We start from the raw sequence: 17,031 nt of genomic DNA, 5'->3' as shown, positions 1-17,031 counted from the left end.
TGGAAGAAGTGATTAGAAAATGGGTAGATGAAAAACATATTTTGCATTATATATCCTGCCAGGACCCTGTGCATGGCCTTAACACTGCACTCTCAAGCAGCTGTTCATAGGACTTTATTAACTCTATCCAATAAACACCATTAATGTCCACTTTAGATAGTCTAAGCTAAATACTGGATAAACGTGGTGCTTTACAATTTGAACGATTTGAATTGAACAATAATTTCTCGTCCTGGTGTATTCTAATATATTTTTGTCAGATTTAATGGAATCTTTGGAGAACTCCACTAATGGTGAAACATTGGTTTCCCAGTGGGACAGGATGAGTCATATAAGACATCTTTTTAGCTTTTGTGTTTCTTCAGCATTATTGCTGCTGACACTAAGTGGCTTCTCTATCACTTGCAGTATGCAGCACATTTCTGTCTTTGAATGAATAATTAAAGATCTATGTTAGAGTGCTCTTTTATCCCTTCCAGTTAGTGATGACGTCTGTGGTCTAGTGTTAATCCCAACTACCTTGTTCTGAAAGTTAAGATCTGGTGTCCAGTATTTGTTTTCATTTTCTAACTTCCTACTCTAATCCAGAGTTGAAGGGGAGCCAGATCCTATCCTAGCAAGTAATGGGCACAAGGCAGGATGCAATCCAGATGATACTCCAGTCCACACAAACAGACGTGCACTCACTCATACCAATTCCATGTTTCCCAGAAACCTATTCACTTACTAGTATAACTTTGGACTGTGGGAGGAAACCAGAGCACCAAGAGAAAACTTAAGCAAACATGAGAAGAGCAGACAAACTCCACACAGAGGGCACCCCAGCTCCGAAATTAGACCCGGGGCTCCAGCACTGCAAGGCAGCAATCATAACCACTGCGCCACCTTTCTTTAAATTATATTATTCTTATCCGTTATTCGTTTCACATATATTTCCAGTTCAGGGAAAATTAGTTTGGTGTGTAGATTTTGCTTCATTAATCTCATGAAACTGACCAACTGACCATCTTGATCATCTATGGAGCATGTTTGATTGTGTATTGTTACATCAAAAATATTTATATGTACAGTAGGTAGGTGTTGTGTCTGCCAGTAACCCCAGCGGGTTGTAAATAAAGCTGTCGATAGATCAAAATATATACTTTTTTGTAAACAAAAAAAAACTGCAAAAAGAGATGAACAAAATAACTGAAAATATTCGGAACTCAAATTCCAGACTAGGTCTGTCAGTTCACTATCCAGGAACAGGGCTCTTTTGGTTCTGTGACTAACCAGTGCCATCTGCTGGAAATTAAATGTTTGTCAGAATCGTTTTTGGATTTAAATGAGGCAAGGTACAGTAGATCACTTGCAGTATGTTTCTATACAGCAGTGTCCTTTGTGAATTGTGAAGCCGAAGAGTACTCTAAAAGACTGTACAGAAGTGAGCTAAATAAACATTTAAGAATCAAATCTGCTTGTCAACAATTCCACTCATAATTTAGAATTAGTCTTCAGAGTGTTTGTTTTGCATCTGTTTTACCTACCCATGCAAAATCTAGTGATAGTTATAACTGAGGATTTCAGAGTAGTTCATTACACTTATGACTGTCCTAGAAATGGACCTGTGATGTGCTTTGTGACTGAGTTACGCATGCAGCACTGAGCACAGTGTTTTGTTGTGTGAATGTATATAAAAAAGAACCCTAATCATCTCCCCTTTCCCCCCAGGTTGTGGGAATCTTTGCAGGCTTTGGCCTGCTCCTGTTGGTGGCGTCTCCATTCCTACTCCTTGCCACGCCATTCGTCCTCTGCTGCAAATGTAAATGCAGCAAAGGAGACGATGACCCACTGCCTACTTAAGAGAGTGCCAGACGGCAGTAAATCAATTATTTTTTTTTGTGTTCAGAGCGCTTTCTTTCTAGTTCAACGGCACTGTCCTGGGTTTATCTGAACCATCCTGCTTTTCAGTGTTGTTCTGGCGCCCTGAGTCTTGGGAGACCACGGAGCTGTCATAGACACCCCCCTCTCCCCCACCCCCACGCTGAGGGAGTCGGTGTGAAGGTAGGGCCGCACCGAGGCCATGCAGCTGCGCTGTGGTCTGCAAGGCCGGTACTATGGCCGTGGCCCTTCAGATGAGGCAATGCCTGTTGCAAGAGAAGCACAGATAGCTAGTTGTTTTCAAGCTGAGGGGGTGCAAAACAATTTCATCTTTTTCAACACAATGCCATCGCTGTTCAATTAAATAGATTTCTGGGCATTCTGTCATGTTGTATTGTGTTCAAATGTCATATTTTTCCATGTAAAGCCTAGAATTTCTGAATCTTGGTCTGTGATCTAACCCATCAAAACAACACTACATCTATACAGAAAGCGTGCTACACTGTTCATTGATATGCAAGCCATTTTATTCCCTTCACCAGCGCTATTCACAAATTTGGGAATTTTGTTGCTTGAACACTCTTAACCCTTTACTCTGGGGATGTGGTTTAGTGTCTTTTTCAGTTTTAATTCTTATGCTTAGTCTGCTTGATGCCTGCTGGTGCTCACTGCCTTTTCAATAACGCATTACAAATTCAATGAGCAAAACCAAGAGTCAACTCTCTGTGAAACCTAACCCGTCAGTAATTCTGGCCAACACATTGTGTTTTTTCTTAAGTTCAAATGAACTACTTCCAAAATAACTGCTTCAGTGTTTTTCTGCGACCACTATTTTGTACAATTTATTTTGATAGAATTTCACATAGAGAAATAAGATTTGTTGTTTTCATTGATAGCATTAATAGCATTTAAAGTACAGCTTCATTCTGAAGGCATTGAATAAATCCCTCAGAGGAAAGGGAAAATGCACACCACCAAATTGCCATGGAGGTTTCTAAGCCATTAGTGAAGAGCAGATTTGCACTGGAGAACAAAGCATAGGGAATATTGGTGACTATGAAGCAACAGTGCAACACCTTGGTGTACCACCTACACACACAAACCCCTCATCACGGTTCATCTCATCTTCAGATACACGATGTAGAATTTATGACAGTTCTCTGACACAGGGCTAAATTGTTGTAAATAACTTCCTACTTTTTAATTTCTTGCAGATATATTTGCCATTGAACTCAGTAATTTGTGTTGGAATTAAATGTACAGAACTGTTTACTAGGGTCCTTATTTGAAAAACAAAAAACACATGAGAAACATAACTGAAGTCATATCAGAATAGGGAAGAATTTTGAATGGTTAAGTATACCAGTGTATTTGGCTATTCAAATAAATTCCTTTTTTTACCCTCTTTAGTTTCACAGAATAATTACCACTTTACACAGAGTGGTCCATCTTGCTTTTAATGGTGAAGTTTTATTTTAAAAAAAATTGGAATCGTAAGGTGGTTTGTGTTCTGTTATAAAAATAGCATCTAATTCTGTGTGGGTTAATTTAGACACGGGTTTTAAAAAAGTAAGAATTCTTAGATTTGTTTCCCAAAAACATTTCTAAACTAAAATGACTGTTCGTGTTACTGTAAACTATGTTAAATGGCATATTGGGACCAAGGCAAAGATAAAATTAACAATAGATGCAATTCAGAATTAATTCAGTTAAATCAGGTTTTGTTGGCATAAATTATATGCAAAACTATGCGCATACCTTTGAACAGGTTATACGATACTTGATAGAAAAAGCAACAGCGGAATCTTGCTCCTTCCCACCTCAGATTCTAGTGACTTGCTGTATCAAATCTGATCTAAATGACCTTGGTCTTAGCCAACGGAGACTTTCGCTCACCTACTGTGTAAAATGTCCATGGCTGCAGCTCTCCTGGATCATGACAGTCGTTTATTTAGAGGTATTTATCAATATTTAATTTAGTCTTTAGCTCACGGAAACTTGTTTGGCAAATACTGAAGGCACTACCCCATGTAAGGACAAACATATTCTTCTTATATACAGTATATACTGAAATGCTGTGCAGTGATACTGTTTGTGTATACTGATGTTGCAAAAGACCACTGAAGAACAAAATTAAAATGGAAGCAGGGATAGAGGATGCATAAAAGTGCATAAACACTTTTACCATCTTAATATGATTGATGATTTCATTGCAAATCAGTTGTTTGGAGTTATTGTTGAACCTTAGCTTCCGTCCCAAAATTGCTTGATGAGATCTTGGATCACTTAACCGTTCTCATTTGTAACTGTTTTTCTGAGTTTCAATAAGATGACTGCAGCTGAGTCTTGAAGGAGAATTGTTCAAGACTCCTGTATCCTACAAATAGAAACACTTTACGAGTGTTTTAAACAGCCAATGTGTTGGTTTGTAGTTTGAATATAGCCTTGTAGCTTAAATCTTGCTGGTTTAAAAAAAATATTCTGGATTTTGACATTTTAGAAATGTAATGGAAATCCTGCATCTCTCAGTGCACCTTTAAAGCTATACTTTCCTCTTCATGGTTGATTTTCTAGTGCATTTTGAAGTGTATGTCACTTCAAGGGTGTGGCACAGTGGAACATTTCTATGCTGGAGCCTGGGTTTAATTCTACACTCCTAAGACATACTGACAGGTTAAATGGCTTCAGGGAAAATTGGCCCTGGTGTGAGTGTGTGCATGTTTGTATCTGTATCTGCCCTGTGATGGACTGGTGTACGTCGTCATGACCTCTTAGGATTTATTAGGAGTTATTTCTGTATATATATATTTTTTGTGAGAAAAGGCAGTACCAGAAATAGAACTAATTTAGAGCTCTGTTTTATAGATTGCAAGTTTCAGTCTAGGCTATGCAATGAGAAGCTGTGGGAGAAGCTCTGTGGCCGAGGAGTAGCAGAACGCAGCACGCCAGGTGACACAGCTGACATTGCGGAACCTTGTGCGTCATAGGATTTGAACAGGATTCCTAGACATGCCATGTAGCAGAGTCCACACACAGTGTGTTTTGCTGTGTGTGAACTTACACTGCTGTCAAGAAGAGCTGTTAGTTCCTTAATTTGATGCTAACTGCCTTACAGTGGGACTCACAAAAAGAATAAGACACAAATGGCTCCTGCTCCTTGACACAAATGTTGGAGAGCCTAAGAACTTTTGCAGACTGAAATAGGCCATGTAACTCGTTTGATTTTTAGAAGCTAAGTGATCTGAATATGTCGACCAGGTGTTTCTTGAAGGAAGCCTGCATATCAGCTTGAAAAATATTGCTGGGTAATGTGTTCCACCAACACTTTCTGTTTTGTGCACTCCTGTTACAGTTTCAAAGGAATGGTCTGATGTGCACTAGGTGAAGGCTTGTATGTTCCTCACTTATCCCACTGCTTGTGTCAAGACTATGGCAGTGATGTTGAGCTAACTCAAATTGACACTGGCAATTTCAAATTCAGAGGAAGTTCAAAATATTAGGTGACGTCAAATTACAGATGGGGAAAAAATGAATGTCCTCTGAATATTGGTTTGTAAAAATATTCACCAAGAAATGGAAATACACAAGCTGTTAATCAAAAGATACTTACAGAATCCCTTTCTTTTCTGGTAATTGTAGTTGGAGTTGCTCTTTTGAATCAATGTCTTACATGTCTGATTTTTATGCCAATCAAATATTTAGGCTTACCTAAACCACTGCATAGCTTCCAAGGTGTGAATAGATAAAACGCTGGAAGCAATCTGGCTCAAGATGGTTAACATGTATGTTTCACAGTTATTGATCTGTATATAATTTTGTAAATACTTTGGTGTCTGTAAGAGACCAGTTATTTTCATCTAAATGTTCTACAGTCCTCCAATATTGGTTAAATACACCTGTGACATGAGCATAAATGTGCATATATTTATGCTTACAGACCTTGCCTGAACTATTGGGTATTTTATCTTCATGTTCCAATATGCCCTTTAAGCTTCATCACAAAATCTATGCACATTTGTACAGACTTGCAGAATAATATCTGATGCCTGATACTGGAGACATTATGGAAACTCTTGTGTTTCTAGACTTCATAAAGCATAGGTTTACATATAATTGACATTTTACATATCAGGGACAAGGATCATAATTTCAGTTTAGAGTTTAATCAGGTTAAATATCTTGGCTTCTGTTAGTCTAGAAAAATCCAAAGAAACAGAGCCTAAAGTGAATTGTGCCTGAGATGAAACCTTTTTTTTAAATGTAATTACTTTTTTTAATGGAATATGTAGCACCCATCAGGGACATCTTTTTAGTGTACTGTAGATTCATCAGTACACGTGGCAGTGCACAGGTGACTTGGAAATTGATTGACATGATATTTAGCATTATTGAATACCTTTACATGTTTAAGAAACGTATCCAAGACCAGCTGATCATATAAAACCATCAGTGTATACTGTATAACATCCAGTGTGATTTGCTGATCTTTGATCTAATTTTAGAGATGGGAGCTACTGTACATGTCATTTTGAGGATTCTTAGCAAAAAATTAACAGTTTGCATGGTGAGTGAAAATTATGGCTTTTGTGTGTGAAAAACCTGTATTCAGACTGAAAATATTGTACAGTCCAATGCATTGTTTCCTTTTTATTTTTACAGTTATATTAATAAAGTGATATTTTTTATTAAATTACCTATATAATTAATTATCTCCAAATACATTTACAGACCTTTTAATGAACTGCTAAATCGGTTATTTACTGTCCATACTCTTCTCTTGTTATTATTGTTCTCATTAACATAAAAGGTCCCTAGAGATGTTACTTGCTAATGAAACTGTTGCATTTTTTACAGTGAAGCTGCTTCAACATTGTTAGTTTTCTAGCTTAGTAAAATTGTTTTATGAACATTGAAACTTTATTTTTTTATAAAAATGTTTGTTTACCAGTATTTACATCATCCATTTTTCACCGTGCACTGACTTGTGTCTACATTGTCCTTTATAATGATATAGGATCTCCTGTCTGGGATGCAAAAACAAATGTAGACCTCAGACCCTTGTGTAATATGATGAAAAGACTTGTTCTAATCTAGTTTAAATTACAGTTAGAACTGAACATTCCTTATGTGGTATGCCATCAAACATTTTGGCTGTGTTAGATTGGAAAACTGTGATAAAGGTTTATACATTTTGAAAGATTTAAAACCCACATATTTGGTTAATAGTTTATACTGTTTATTTGTTTTTTACCCCAGGAATGTTATAATGAAGTGCACTGCTCTTGAACACTACGAAGGTTTAAGGGTATAGTGATCATTAAGCAGAGATGTTTCTGGTTTTATTCTCTTTCTTGGATCAAAATGTGAGGAAGTCATCCAGTCAGCCATTGACATGCCATGAATAATGCACTGCACTAGGATTTACACTGTAGCCATCTGCATACATATAATAATGTAGGCCTTAACTTTCAGGTACCTCATTTGCAAATGTTAAGCATATAAACTCCTTCCTGTAGCATCTAACAATATTTTGTAATTGAGCTACAAGAACTTGTTTGTTATATGTGTGTCACTCTTTGCACTTTGTTGCTTTTGCAAATTTGTTATACACACAGTTTTTTAGGCGCTTTAAATTGTTTAGTGTTATTTAATGCAGGTGAAAGATACCTAACGTCTGTGTTTGTGCCATGTATACAGCTGGTTTCTTACATCTAACAAAGATAGTGGGGATTAACTTTCCCACTTTAGAATGATTTGTTTATGTGCTACGTCTGTAATGTTTACTTTTTTTTATTTAATGGTCTGAAAATCAGAAAATTGTACTACAATTAAATTTAAACATTGTGGTGTGTGGAATCTACAGGTATGTCAATTTCACATGTACATTTTGTTTTATTTCCTTGTTGGTATTTTATTAATGGACATATACAGGGGCTTCTTAAAACATCTTAATTTTCCCGGTTCCTGTTCTGTAAACTCAAAATAGATTCCATTGACCAGCTTGCATTGTCTCAGTGCGAAAATTTGCAAACATAGCTCAGACATGGCCTCAGTTCTGCCTTATGCCAGTTATAATTTTGTCAGACTTTCTATACCTGTATAGGCATTGTTTGATTCTGTCAACTGCAGTTTAGAAACAGCTTTAGGCAAAATATATATTTTATAACAGTAAGCCTGCTTATTCATTATTATTATTGAACGGATAATATTGAACTATCATTAAGATTTATTAAATAGCTCATTCAGCTGAGGGAACAGCTGAGATGGGTGGATTCCTAAAGTTCCTAATTTGAATAATTAAATAATTGGGTTTCATAGTTTATATTTTATCCATTGATCAAGTTCTGTGAGACAGAATAACACCTTTTTTTCCTTGAAGGAATTTGAATACATATAATAAGCTGTTTTGATCTATAAACTAGTATATTGTGATTGTGTTGTGCCACAGATGCAATTTGAGTTTACAAAATAAAAATTGCTCATCTGTCACTCAGTAATAAGTCTGATTAAGTTTTGTAGTTTGACGCTGGGGATAAACTATTAACAGTGTTGTTTCTTAAACTGGAACAAGGAGAAAAGAGATGTTGAATTAATTCAGATTTTACATATGCAAACATATCAAAATTAAAGTGGATTTTGCAGAGCATCATTCGAGATTAGGAGGTATAACCATAAACTGGTATACATTTTGTTTTCCATTTACACCAAAACTAACATGTTTTGTTTCTGATTCATGAAAAACCTTAATGTATACTGCAAGCTGCCTAGGCTTTGTGTATCAGTTACATGACTATTTCTTGATATGTGAGATTTCAGAACCACATTTTTTGTAAAAGCAACATCTCCTGAAACAAGTGCATAATGGTCTTTTAGGCTGCCAGGCCCACACAATGTAAACCTTGGAATTTACAATGTACTCAGAAAGCAATGTAAATTATCCTAAAAGTTAATTTGCCTTTGATGTATGCCATCATTTTTAAACTTTTATTATGTTGTTGTTTTTATAGAAAATAATTGTATTTCTATTTGCTATATATGGAACAGAGTTATAAATGTGCAATTATAACCTTGTATATTGGCATGCATCAGTAGTCTTGTACATAGCAAACTTTAGTTTGTTTCCCTTAAATGTATTTAAGTGTTCTATAGTGCCCCTAACACTGTGATATTAAATAAAAACAAGCATTGTGTGTCTGTATTGAGTTTTTTTACATATCACACACACACGTGTTCCAGCAGAGACAGTGAACATTTAAACGTACAAATGTTTGCGTGTTGTTTGTTTAATCAGATTGTGTTTATAGTTTTGACAGAGAGGATGATGAGATCACATTTTAGGAGCAGTTACTGCAGGAATATAATTAATTCCAAAGGGTTCACAAACGTTTTCTCACGTCTGTATGCGTTGATCAAATACGCTGAATAGTGGATTAAACTGAACATCTAATTGAACAGTTTGGCTACCTTTAAGAGGTGTTAAATGCCTAAAAGAAGTTAAAATGTTATGACTGTTATGTTCATGCATTACCTTATAAATTATAATCGTTTATGTAAGTTGTTTGCTCACAACTCATAATAAAACAGTTCAAAAGGGCATGGGACAGGAGCTATAATAAGATTTCCATATTTTATTAGCTTTGAACTTATAAAATCAAATTTTTACTATGCACAGTATTTTCTTCTGTCTGTACAGTATATACTGTAGGCTTAAGGTTATGTATAGTAAGTAGCTACAGTAAATAATGGGTCTTTACAGACTGGAGCTTGTGGAAATTATGGAAATCTAAATGATAAACAGTTTCTTAGTATGAAAAAATGACTACAGACATACACATGAGGAGTGTACTGTATATATAATGTTGCCCCTTTTTAATATTATGTGGTTTTTTCATACCGTAATTCTATTTTTTTTCTATGTGTATACCCACGTGCAAAAGCAATTTTACTGATTGCAAAATAAGAAGGGTATTCATGCATCAATCCTGCCCTCTAGTGTCGACAATAAGAGATATTGATATTTTATTGAATTGGATGATTGATACGGTATGTAGAAATTGCACTTTATTTATAACCTAAAAATTCAGAAAAAACCATTAACAGCGTGCCCCTGAGCTTTTATATTGTTAAATTCAAAATGTATTGAAGTATTAGAACATTTATGTTTCTAGAAGATATAAATCACAAAAAGTAAGTTTTATTGTGGATGCATTGTTGAGAGATAAATATAAAAAGTTTTAAGGGAAACACTACTATATTTTTTATCAAAGTGACACCTAGCATTAATAATGCTATGTCATTTTAAAGCAGCTAATCCAAATTCTGCAATATTTCAGTTCATTTACTCTTCAAACACAGTTCAACATAGATTCTATGCCATGTTTTAGGATTTTTTCTAAAAATACTGCTTAATTTAATTCTATGCAGAACTTTAGTAATAATTCTTCATTTGGAGAAATCCAGAGTGTGTTTATGGATTGTTATGGAGAAATGGGGAACACGAATGAAGACTTGTGTTCCCCATTTCCCCATCAAATTAAACTGATCTTTTAATTTAATTTTTCATATCTTGTCTACCGCGAATAGATGGCCTGACAAATAAAATCAAGGGCACCAAAACAGCCTTATAAAAAGAGCAGAAAACATAACATGACTCAGCAAATCCATGAACCAAAAAAAGGCTGAATGTTTTATCTGTAATTTACTGATAGCTACAGGCTGCCTGTAGAAGCAAATAGAAGGCATAACCCCTATTATATATTCTGAGTTCATTCTTTCATCAAAATGAGGCTTTCGTGAAGCAGTGCTTAAGCTATGTTCACCTTTAAATATCAGCTGTCAATCTTTCCAAGATACCAAAAGAATTGAGTGACATCAAAATAGGTTCCTTTGTGTTTTTTTTTTTCCTTTGGGGAATATACATGTATGTTAGTTCAAATGCTAAATATGTCTAGTTTCCTTGGAAACCATGTAGTATCTGTGGTATGTGACATTTTGATAATGGAGATCTACCTATCCTTTTGTATGTGATAATTGAAAATGATTTTGCATCTCAAAAGCTTTTATAATAAGATGATCTTTTAAATGATATACTGTACATGCATCTGTGTTGTGCTTCTATTGATTTTTTGGACACAATTCAACAGTTTTAACACTAATTCACAAAGTTCAAGGTTATTTAGCAACAGAGCTTTCTGGGTGCACTGCACTGCATTTTCATTTCACTATCTGTTGTGATACATACAAGAAAAGCAACAAAGAACAGTACTACGGCTGCTGTTGTATTACATTCATTATAGGCTGCGTACAAAAAAGTTTGATGTTCCTTTCTGTAATAAATCCAAACCTTTTACGACATGCCTTAAGCAGGGTTTTGTCTGTTGTCTTCCAAAACAAAATTTAAAGTAACAAATAAATAAAAGTTTATTCCGATCATTCTTTATCCTTCTCCAGACAGGTTTGTGCTGTATGCTTGGTCAAATCAAGAACCTCTTTTTCATTTGACAAACATTCTTCTGTCTAGTTTCGTGGGACAGACTAGAAATGACTAGCACTTAGTAACACAACATCAGTTCTCAACCCATCCAATCTTTTTGTTATTTAAATCTGCAACTCTGATAAACATGTGGACACCTGTGTGTTCATTTTTTAAGTCAGTGAGATGCGGCAGAGACGTTTTTTATTAATTTATTTGCAGGCAGATGTTGTGCTAGGGAAAAGGAGACAAGCTTCAAATAAAAATGTATATGAAAAAGAAGGGTCTAATGATGTATCACGTCCCACCAGCTGCTCTTGGTTCAAGGAGTTGAGTCAATCAGATAGTTCAGCTGGAAACTTCTGTTGCTAAGAAAGCCCATCAGCAACTAAGACGGTGACAGAGTTCATAATACATGGGTCTGGATGTCTGGAAAAATTAAATAAAGTGCTAAACAGTAAATGCCAGAATGAGCCACTCGCACCGGCAAGTTCATGGTTTACAGTTTCTGACATCAAACATGTGCAATAGTTTCCTCTGGGTATAATGTCCTTGTATTATACTTGCTGTAGAAGATGTTATGCTCTGTCTTTGAAAAACAAATATAGCTTAGTTCAGTTTTAAATCTTTAACACATTATAATTTGGTAAGAGTCTGTAAATTGCCAAAAACCCAATAATGCTATAGCATAATACTGTTTCTCTCCTGAACAAGGAGAGCTATGTATTCTACAACATTAATTTTCTAGTAAGAACATAAGAAGGTTAAAAATAAGATAAGACCATGTGAACTATACATCTTTTGTGGCATTTAATTAATAACTAGTTGGACCAAGGATCTCTTCCAGTCATGTCTTGAAAGAAGGGTATCAACTTCAACATTATGATCCTTACTCCCTCAGCACTGTGTAAAGATGTGCCTTTTTCCTCAGTTTCCAAATACATTTCCATGTATTGTACTATAGTTTCTACTTGTGTCCTCAGTGGTCATTCTGAAGAATGAGCATTGAGAATTTTGAATACTTGGGTCAGGACCCTTTTAGTAAATATATATATAAATTGGTTCAAGGCAAGGACTAATTAATAGTTGATCTTTTTCAGTTTTTAACAGTTCAGTGGCGAAACAATCTCTTCTGTTGGAAATCAGGTTTTGTTTGTAGTGTCCATTCTCAAATTAGACTGTTGTCATTACATTGGTTGGTATCTCTGATAGAACAGGACCTCTTAAAGCTGTATAGCCTTATATGTTATTTAAATCTTATATTTTAGAAGTCACTGTTATACATGACACAAGAAATGTGAGATTAAAAGATTCAAAACAAATCAAGCACTACCCTTGAGGACGAAACACATGATATGAAAAAGATACATTTCATGCTGAAATATTTCTGGTATCAAAAACATAAAAACTTCTCGTTAGCTTTCTGAATCTGGAGGTTTTTCAGACTCGAAATCGTCTACATAAATCCTCCTTCGCTGAATTTGAACAAAGATACGTCTAAGGAACAGCTGCATAAGTTGAAACTGTGATGATACGCTTTTGGAATTTTTTTGCAATCTTTGTACCTTTTGATGGATATGCCATGAAATGTATGAAAGAGATTAGACACTGTAAATGTCGTGCAGGTGCACCCCAGCTGTTTTCCTAAGCACTAGAACATATTTCCTGAACTCGGATTGCTTAGGAAACGCAGCTGAAGGCTTTAGCTGACACTGGCTTTAAGGCAGGCATTCCGCTAAGGCAGGTGGCCGTAGAACAGGATGCAGAAGCCAAGGCCTGATAATGAGTTGCTTCAACTTATATCAGTAACAAATATAACAGGAAAATGGAGATAAAAATGGATTATTTTTCAGAGGTTTTACTTTATTTGATCTCTTTCATAGTACAGGACAGCACTGAGTTCAGGTTTCGTTGTCTCTTGAGAGTCAAACGGATGGATTTACAATGGTTTTTCTAACACCCATTCAGAAGTTACCATACTTTATTACATAATTTTAAACTCTGTAATTTTTTTTCATCTATGTTCCAGTGTGCTGTTTAAAAACATTCTGTTCTAAAATTTTTTTAGAAAAAAATTCTAATGTATTATGTTGAGTTTTAAAGGTGAACTAAGATTTCAAACACAAAAGTGTATAGATGACACTCTATATAATCTGACACTGGAAATTACACTGCAATTGCCAGTCCTTTATGTTATATTTAAACAATGTTCTTCAGCTGTTTATAATTTATTTGTTGGTATTTTGTAACTGCCCCAAGATTTTTTGTGTTTGCCTGCTAATTGAAAGTACAGGCGTGCTTAACTGTGTGTGATGTTAAGAGTGGGGTTAAAAAGCTTAACAATTTAGCAAACTGTTTGATTGGAGAACATTATTTCTGTGACTCCTTTAATGGGAGGCACCTGGAAATCATGTGGAAGGGGATGATAAAGACCTTAATTGTCTTGTTTTTCAAAGTGCTACAAAATGTTCTGAGCACCCTTCTCTTTCATATTGGTTTTGATGGTAACTGGTAGAGACCTTTTCCTGTGTGATGTACAATTCGACTGTAAATAGGAAAGGTAAAAAATCTGTATAATAACATTTTATTAAATATAGAACATTATGTTTCAATTTTCATCATGTTTCATGTTTCAAGTTGAAAAAAATCAATTGGAAATCAATTCAATTGAAATGTTGAATTTTTCAATATTTGTATCTGTTTGCTCAATAAAATTGAGTACATATTTGGCCCTCAGTTGACTCATTGTAAAATAATATCATAAACATGAAAAGGCATTTCTCTGGAAATGTAACATGACATTCTGTGTTTATTAATTTTCTTTCAAAGCCACCAGCTAAAAAATAATTAACCACAGAAAGTTCCACTTCCAGCTGGAGCCATTAAAAAGGAGAGTCCAACAAAAAATAGAAAAAGTGATTTTAGAAGAAAATTGGTACACAGTATGTAGGAGTTCATAAATCATATTTTAGAACATTGAATGCTGTTTCAATCTCAACCTTTCAAAATCCAGAAAAGCTACTTGTCAAGTAAGCTTATTATTTAACTCATTTCTCACTTTACCTATCTCTGTAAAACATCATGTCATTTATTTCAAACATAATTCCACAAGAAAGACATCCAATAATTTCCAGCAGGGGGAACTAATGTACTTTATCAAAAAGAGTGTATAACCTCAACACCATACTGACGTAATGACAATTTTGTTGTGCCTTTACAGATATTAAACTACATTAGATTAAAATTAATGTTTTTATGCTTGATAATGTAGTTTCCATGATATATAATTATTAACCAAAGCCAATTGTTGATAATTGAATTCTGCTACACTGGTACAATAATATCAAGATAAATGAACCAGATCATTATCGAGCAGAATATTCTACATTTTAATTAAGTGTTCATTTTTTAGAATTATTCATTACTTGAATCCCATTACTTAGAAATTAAGTAATTTAAAGTTCAAGTTAAGTGATTGGGTTTTTGGTTAAGAACAATTTTCTAACAGCAAATCAAAAGTTTTGTATTAATAGTGCTTATCTCATGAAATATTTGATGGAAATCTGTGTATCTTTATTAGATAATTCTGGAAGGATAACTTTTAAATTTAATTTGTTTAAAACTCGCTAGGCATAAAACACCTTTTCTAACATTAAACAAGGTTAAGCAATCTATGAGACAGATTATAAATAGCAAGGCTTTCAAGACGCAAATTGGGTTATTCATAAAAATTAAGTGTTTGGAGGAAAGTACTATCCCCAAAAAAATGCAAATGCAGTAATAATCTGTAAGTTTGTCAGTCTGCCTAAAACCCAGAAATTGAATAAATACCCAGAAATATCCTACCAGCCAAAAACAAAGTACAAGCCCAATACTTGATGACAGCTTTTTGTTTGCAAGAGGATTCTTGTGTTTACATCATGGACAACTGACACTGAGTACTGGGTTTATAATTTGCATTTGGCAGGTGGATCAGTGTTTTGCTATAGTTTGGGCCTCGGGTAGATGGATTAAACACAGAGCCCTACTGTATCCTAAAGAGCAGCCTTGACAGAACAGTTAGCCCATGCAGGACATTTCATCACACAAAACACAGCAGACAAAAAGGCAGTAGAGTCTAGTGTCTGTGCCTCTTGAAGGGACAGATACATATCTATTTTCATGCAGCTTAACTTTATATATTTATCGCAGAAAACCTTATGGGATTCTGTGATGTATATGATAGAGTTACAGATCTACTGTATATCTGCACTGTAGTACTGTACTTTAGAATGACATTTTCATATACTAAATGCATGTTTCTATTAAAGATTTTTTTTTAAAAAGAATTGATCTGAGGATCTCATCCCACAATTTTGTTAAATAAATATTTTTTTCATTTTTTATTTGTCAGTGCTCCAGAGGATTTTGAATACTTGGATCGTGTTCCCTTGTTGACTTCATTAAAAAGAGTAAAAAGATTCAGCTGAGTTTGTTAGTTCACTAGAATTCTTAGTTTTTAATGGGGGAGTTCAACAAACTTAGAAGACACATCATTGTCACTCAAGTATTGCTCAGCAATGACTAAATGTATATACTGTAGAAATTTAGTTTATATATAGTTCCTTCAAAATGCTAGTTTTCGTCTTCAGTCACATGAAAACTGGCCTGTGACCTCAGAACCATAAGCTGTGAAAGTTAAAGGTGCCATATTAAAAAGAATTGTGTCTAAATCCCACATTACCTTGAAAGGAGTAGTCATGTCCCTTCAATGCTGTTTAATCATTTTTGTTTCCAGAGATCTGCAATGAAGAGTAGTTTTCCGAGCTCCAGGTGTGTGTGTCGTGTGTCATTATACCTACTCGGTTTGCTGCCTCCTTATGTGGCTCAGGCAGTTGACTGAAAATCAGGATCTAGGTTAAAACAAGAATACTGAAGTGGGGAGGCGGTGGTGGCATAGCATTGTGGGTAAGCAGGCATACCATAGCATAGTGGTTCATCAGGATAGAGCTCATCCTGTTGACTATGGTGTTCAATAGTTTGAAAGTCAACGACTATACCCCTGGACGGGAAGCTATTCCACCATACGGTTATTTCTAGCAATGCTGGTCCCCACGTACTGAATACAGCTACAGGTAGGTGTACTGGAACAACGGGGGTAAAATACCTTGCTCATGGGTACAACTGTAATGTCCGTAGAGGGAACTTGAACCCCTAACATGTCTGTCAGAGACGTATACACTAAGCCAGGCTTTCCCCTTCAAGTGCCATTAGAGTCCTATAAAGCTTGAAATTTGGGAGTTGTTTAATTGTAAAAGAAAAAAAGTTTTTTGATAGTTTAATATCAGTATAATAATTTAAAAGCAAGTTAATATTACTGTAAAAACTTCTTAGTGAACTTGTCAGCTCTATGCCATCTTTGACTACCAGGGTATTTTTTGGTCTCTCATAGCATTGTGACATCTCCAGTGGTAGTTGACCAGCTTGATCAGGCCTGGACTGTGGCTTGCTGATGTCTCTACCCTTCCCCCCATCTTTAGTCACAACCTCTGCAACACATCTTCTTCTTTTCTGACAATATCTCATTCTTTAGATATAAGCTATCAAATTTTAAAGACTTCCCAAAAATCACAATATACTGTACAAACCAATTTTTATTTATTTAGTATCATCTAGTATGGGGAAAAATATACAATGTCATCTTGATTGTCTCAAATAAT

The 17,031-nt window shown here is 35.1% G+C and overlaps 1 protein-coding gene across 1 annotated transcript in view; it reads left to right on the top strand.

Annotated features, from left to right (window-relative positions):
- The window catches only part of rnf144aa (ring finger protein 144aa), a 66,030-nt gene extending 56,985 nt beyond the window's left edge, over positions 1–9,045 (top strand). The window contains exon 8 of the mRNA XM_006626121.3: positions 1,711–9,045. Coding sequence (XP_006626184.1) covers positions 1,711–1,842 — 132 coding nt within the window. The 3' untranslated portion in view covers positions 1,843–9,045. The remainder of the gene's footprint in view (positions 1–1,710) is intronic.
- Positions 9,046–17,031: the final 7,986 nt, after the last annotated feature.

This window comes from Lepisosteus oculatus, chromosome 2, assembly GCF_040954835.1.
Source record: "Lepisosteus oculatus isolate fLepOcu1 chromosome 2, fLepOcu1.hap2, whole genome shotgun sequence".
Classification (NCBI taxonomy): Eukaryota; Metazoa; Chordata; class Actinopteri; order Semionotiformes; family Lepisosteidae; genus Lepisosteus; species Lepisosteus oculatus.
The sequence above is the reverse complement of the archived record's forward strand: the minus strand, read 5'-3'. Positions and strand labels throughout refer to the sequence as shown.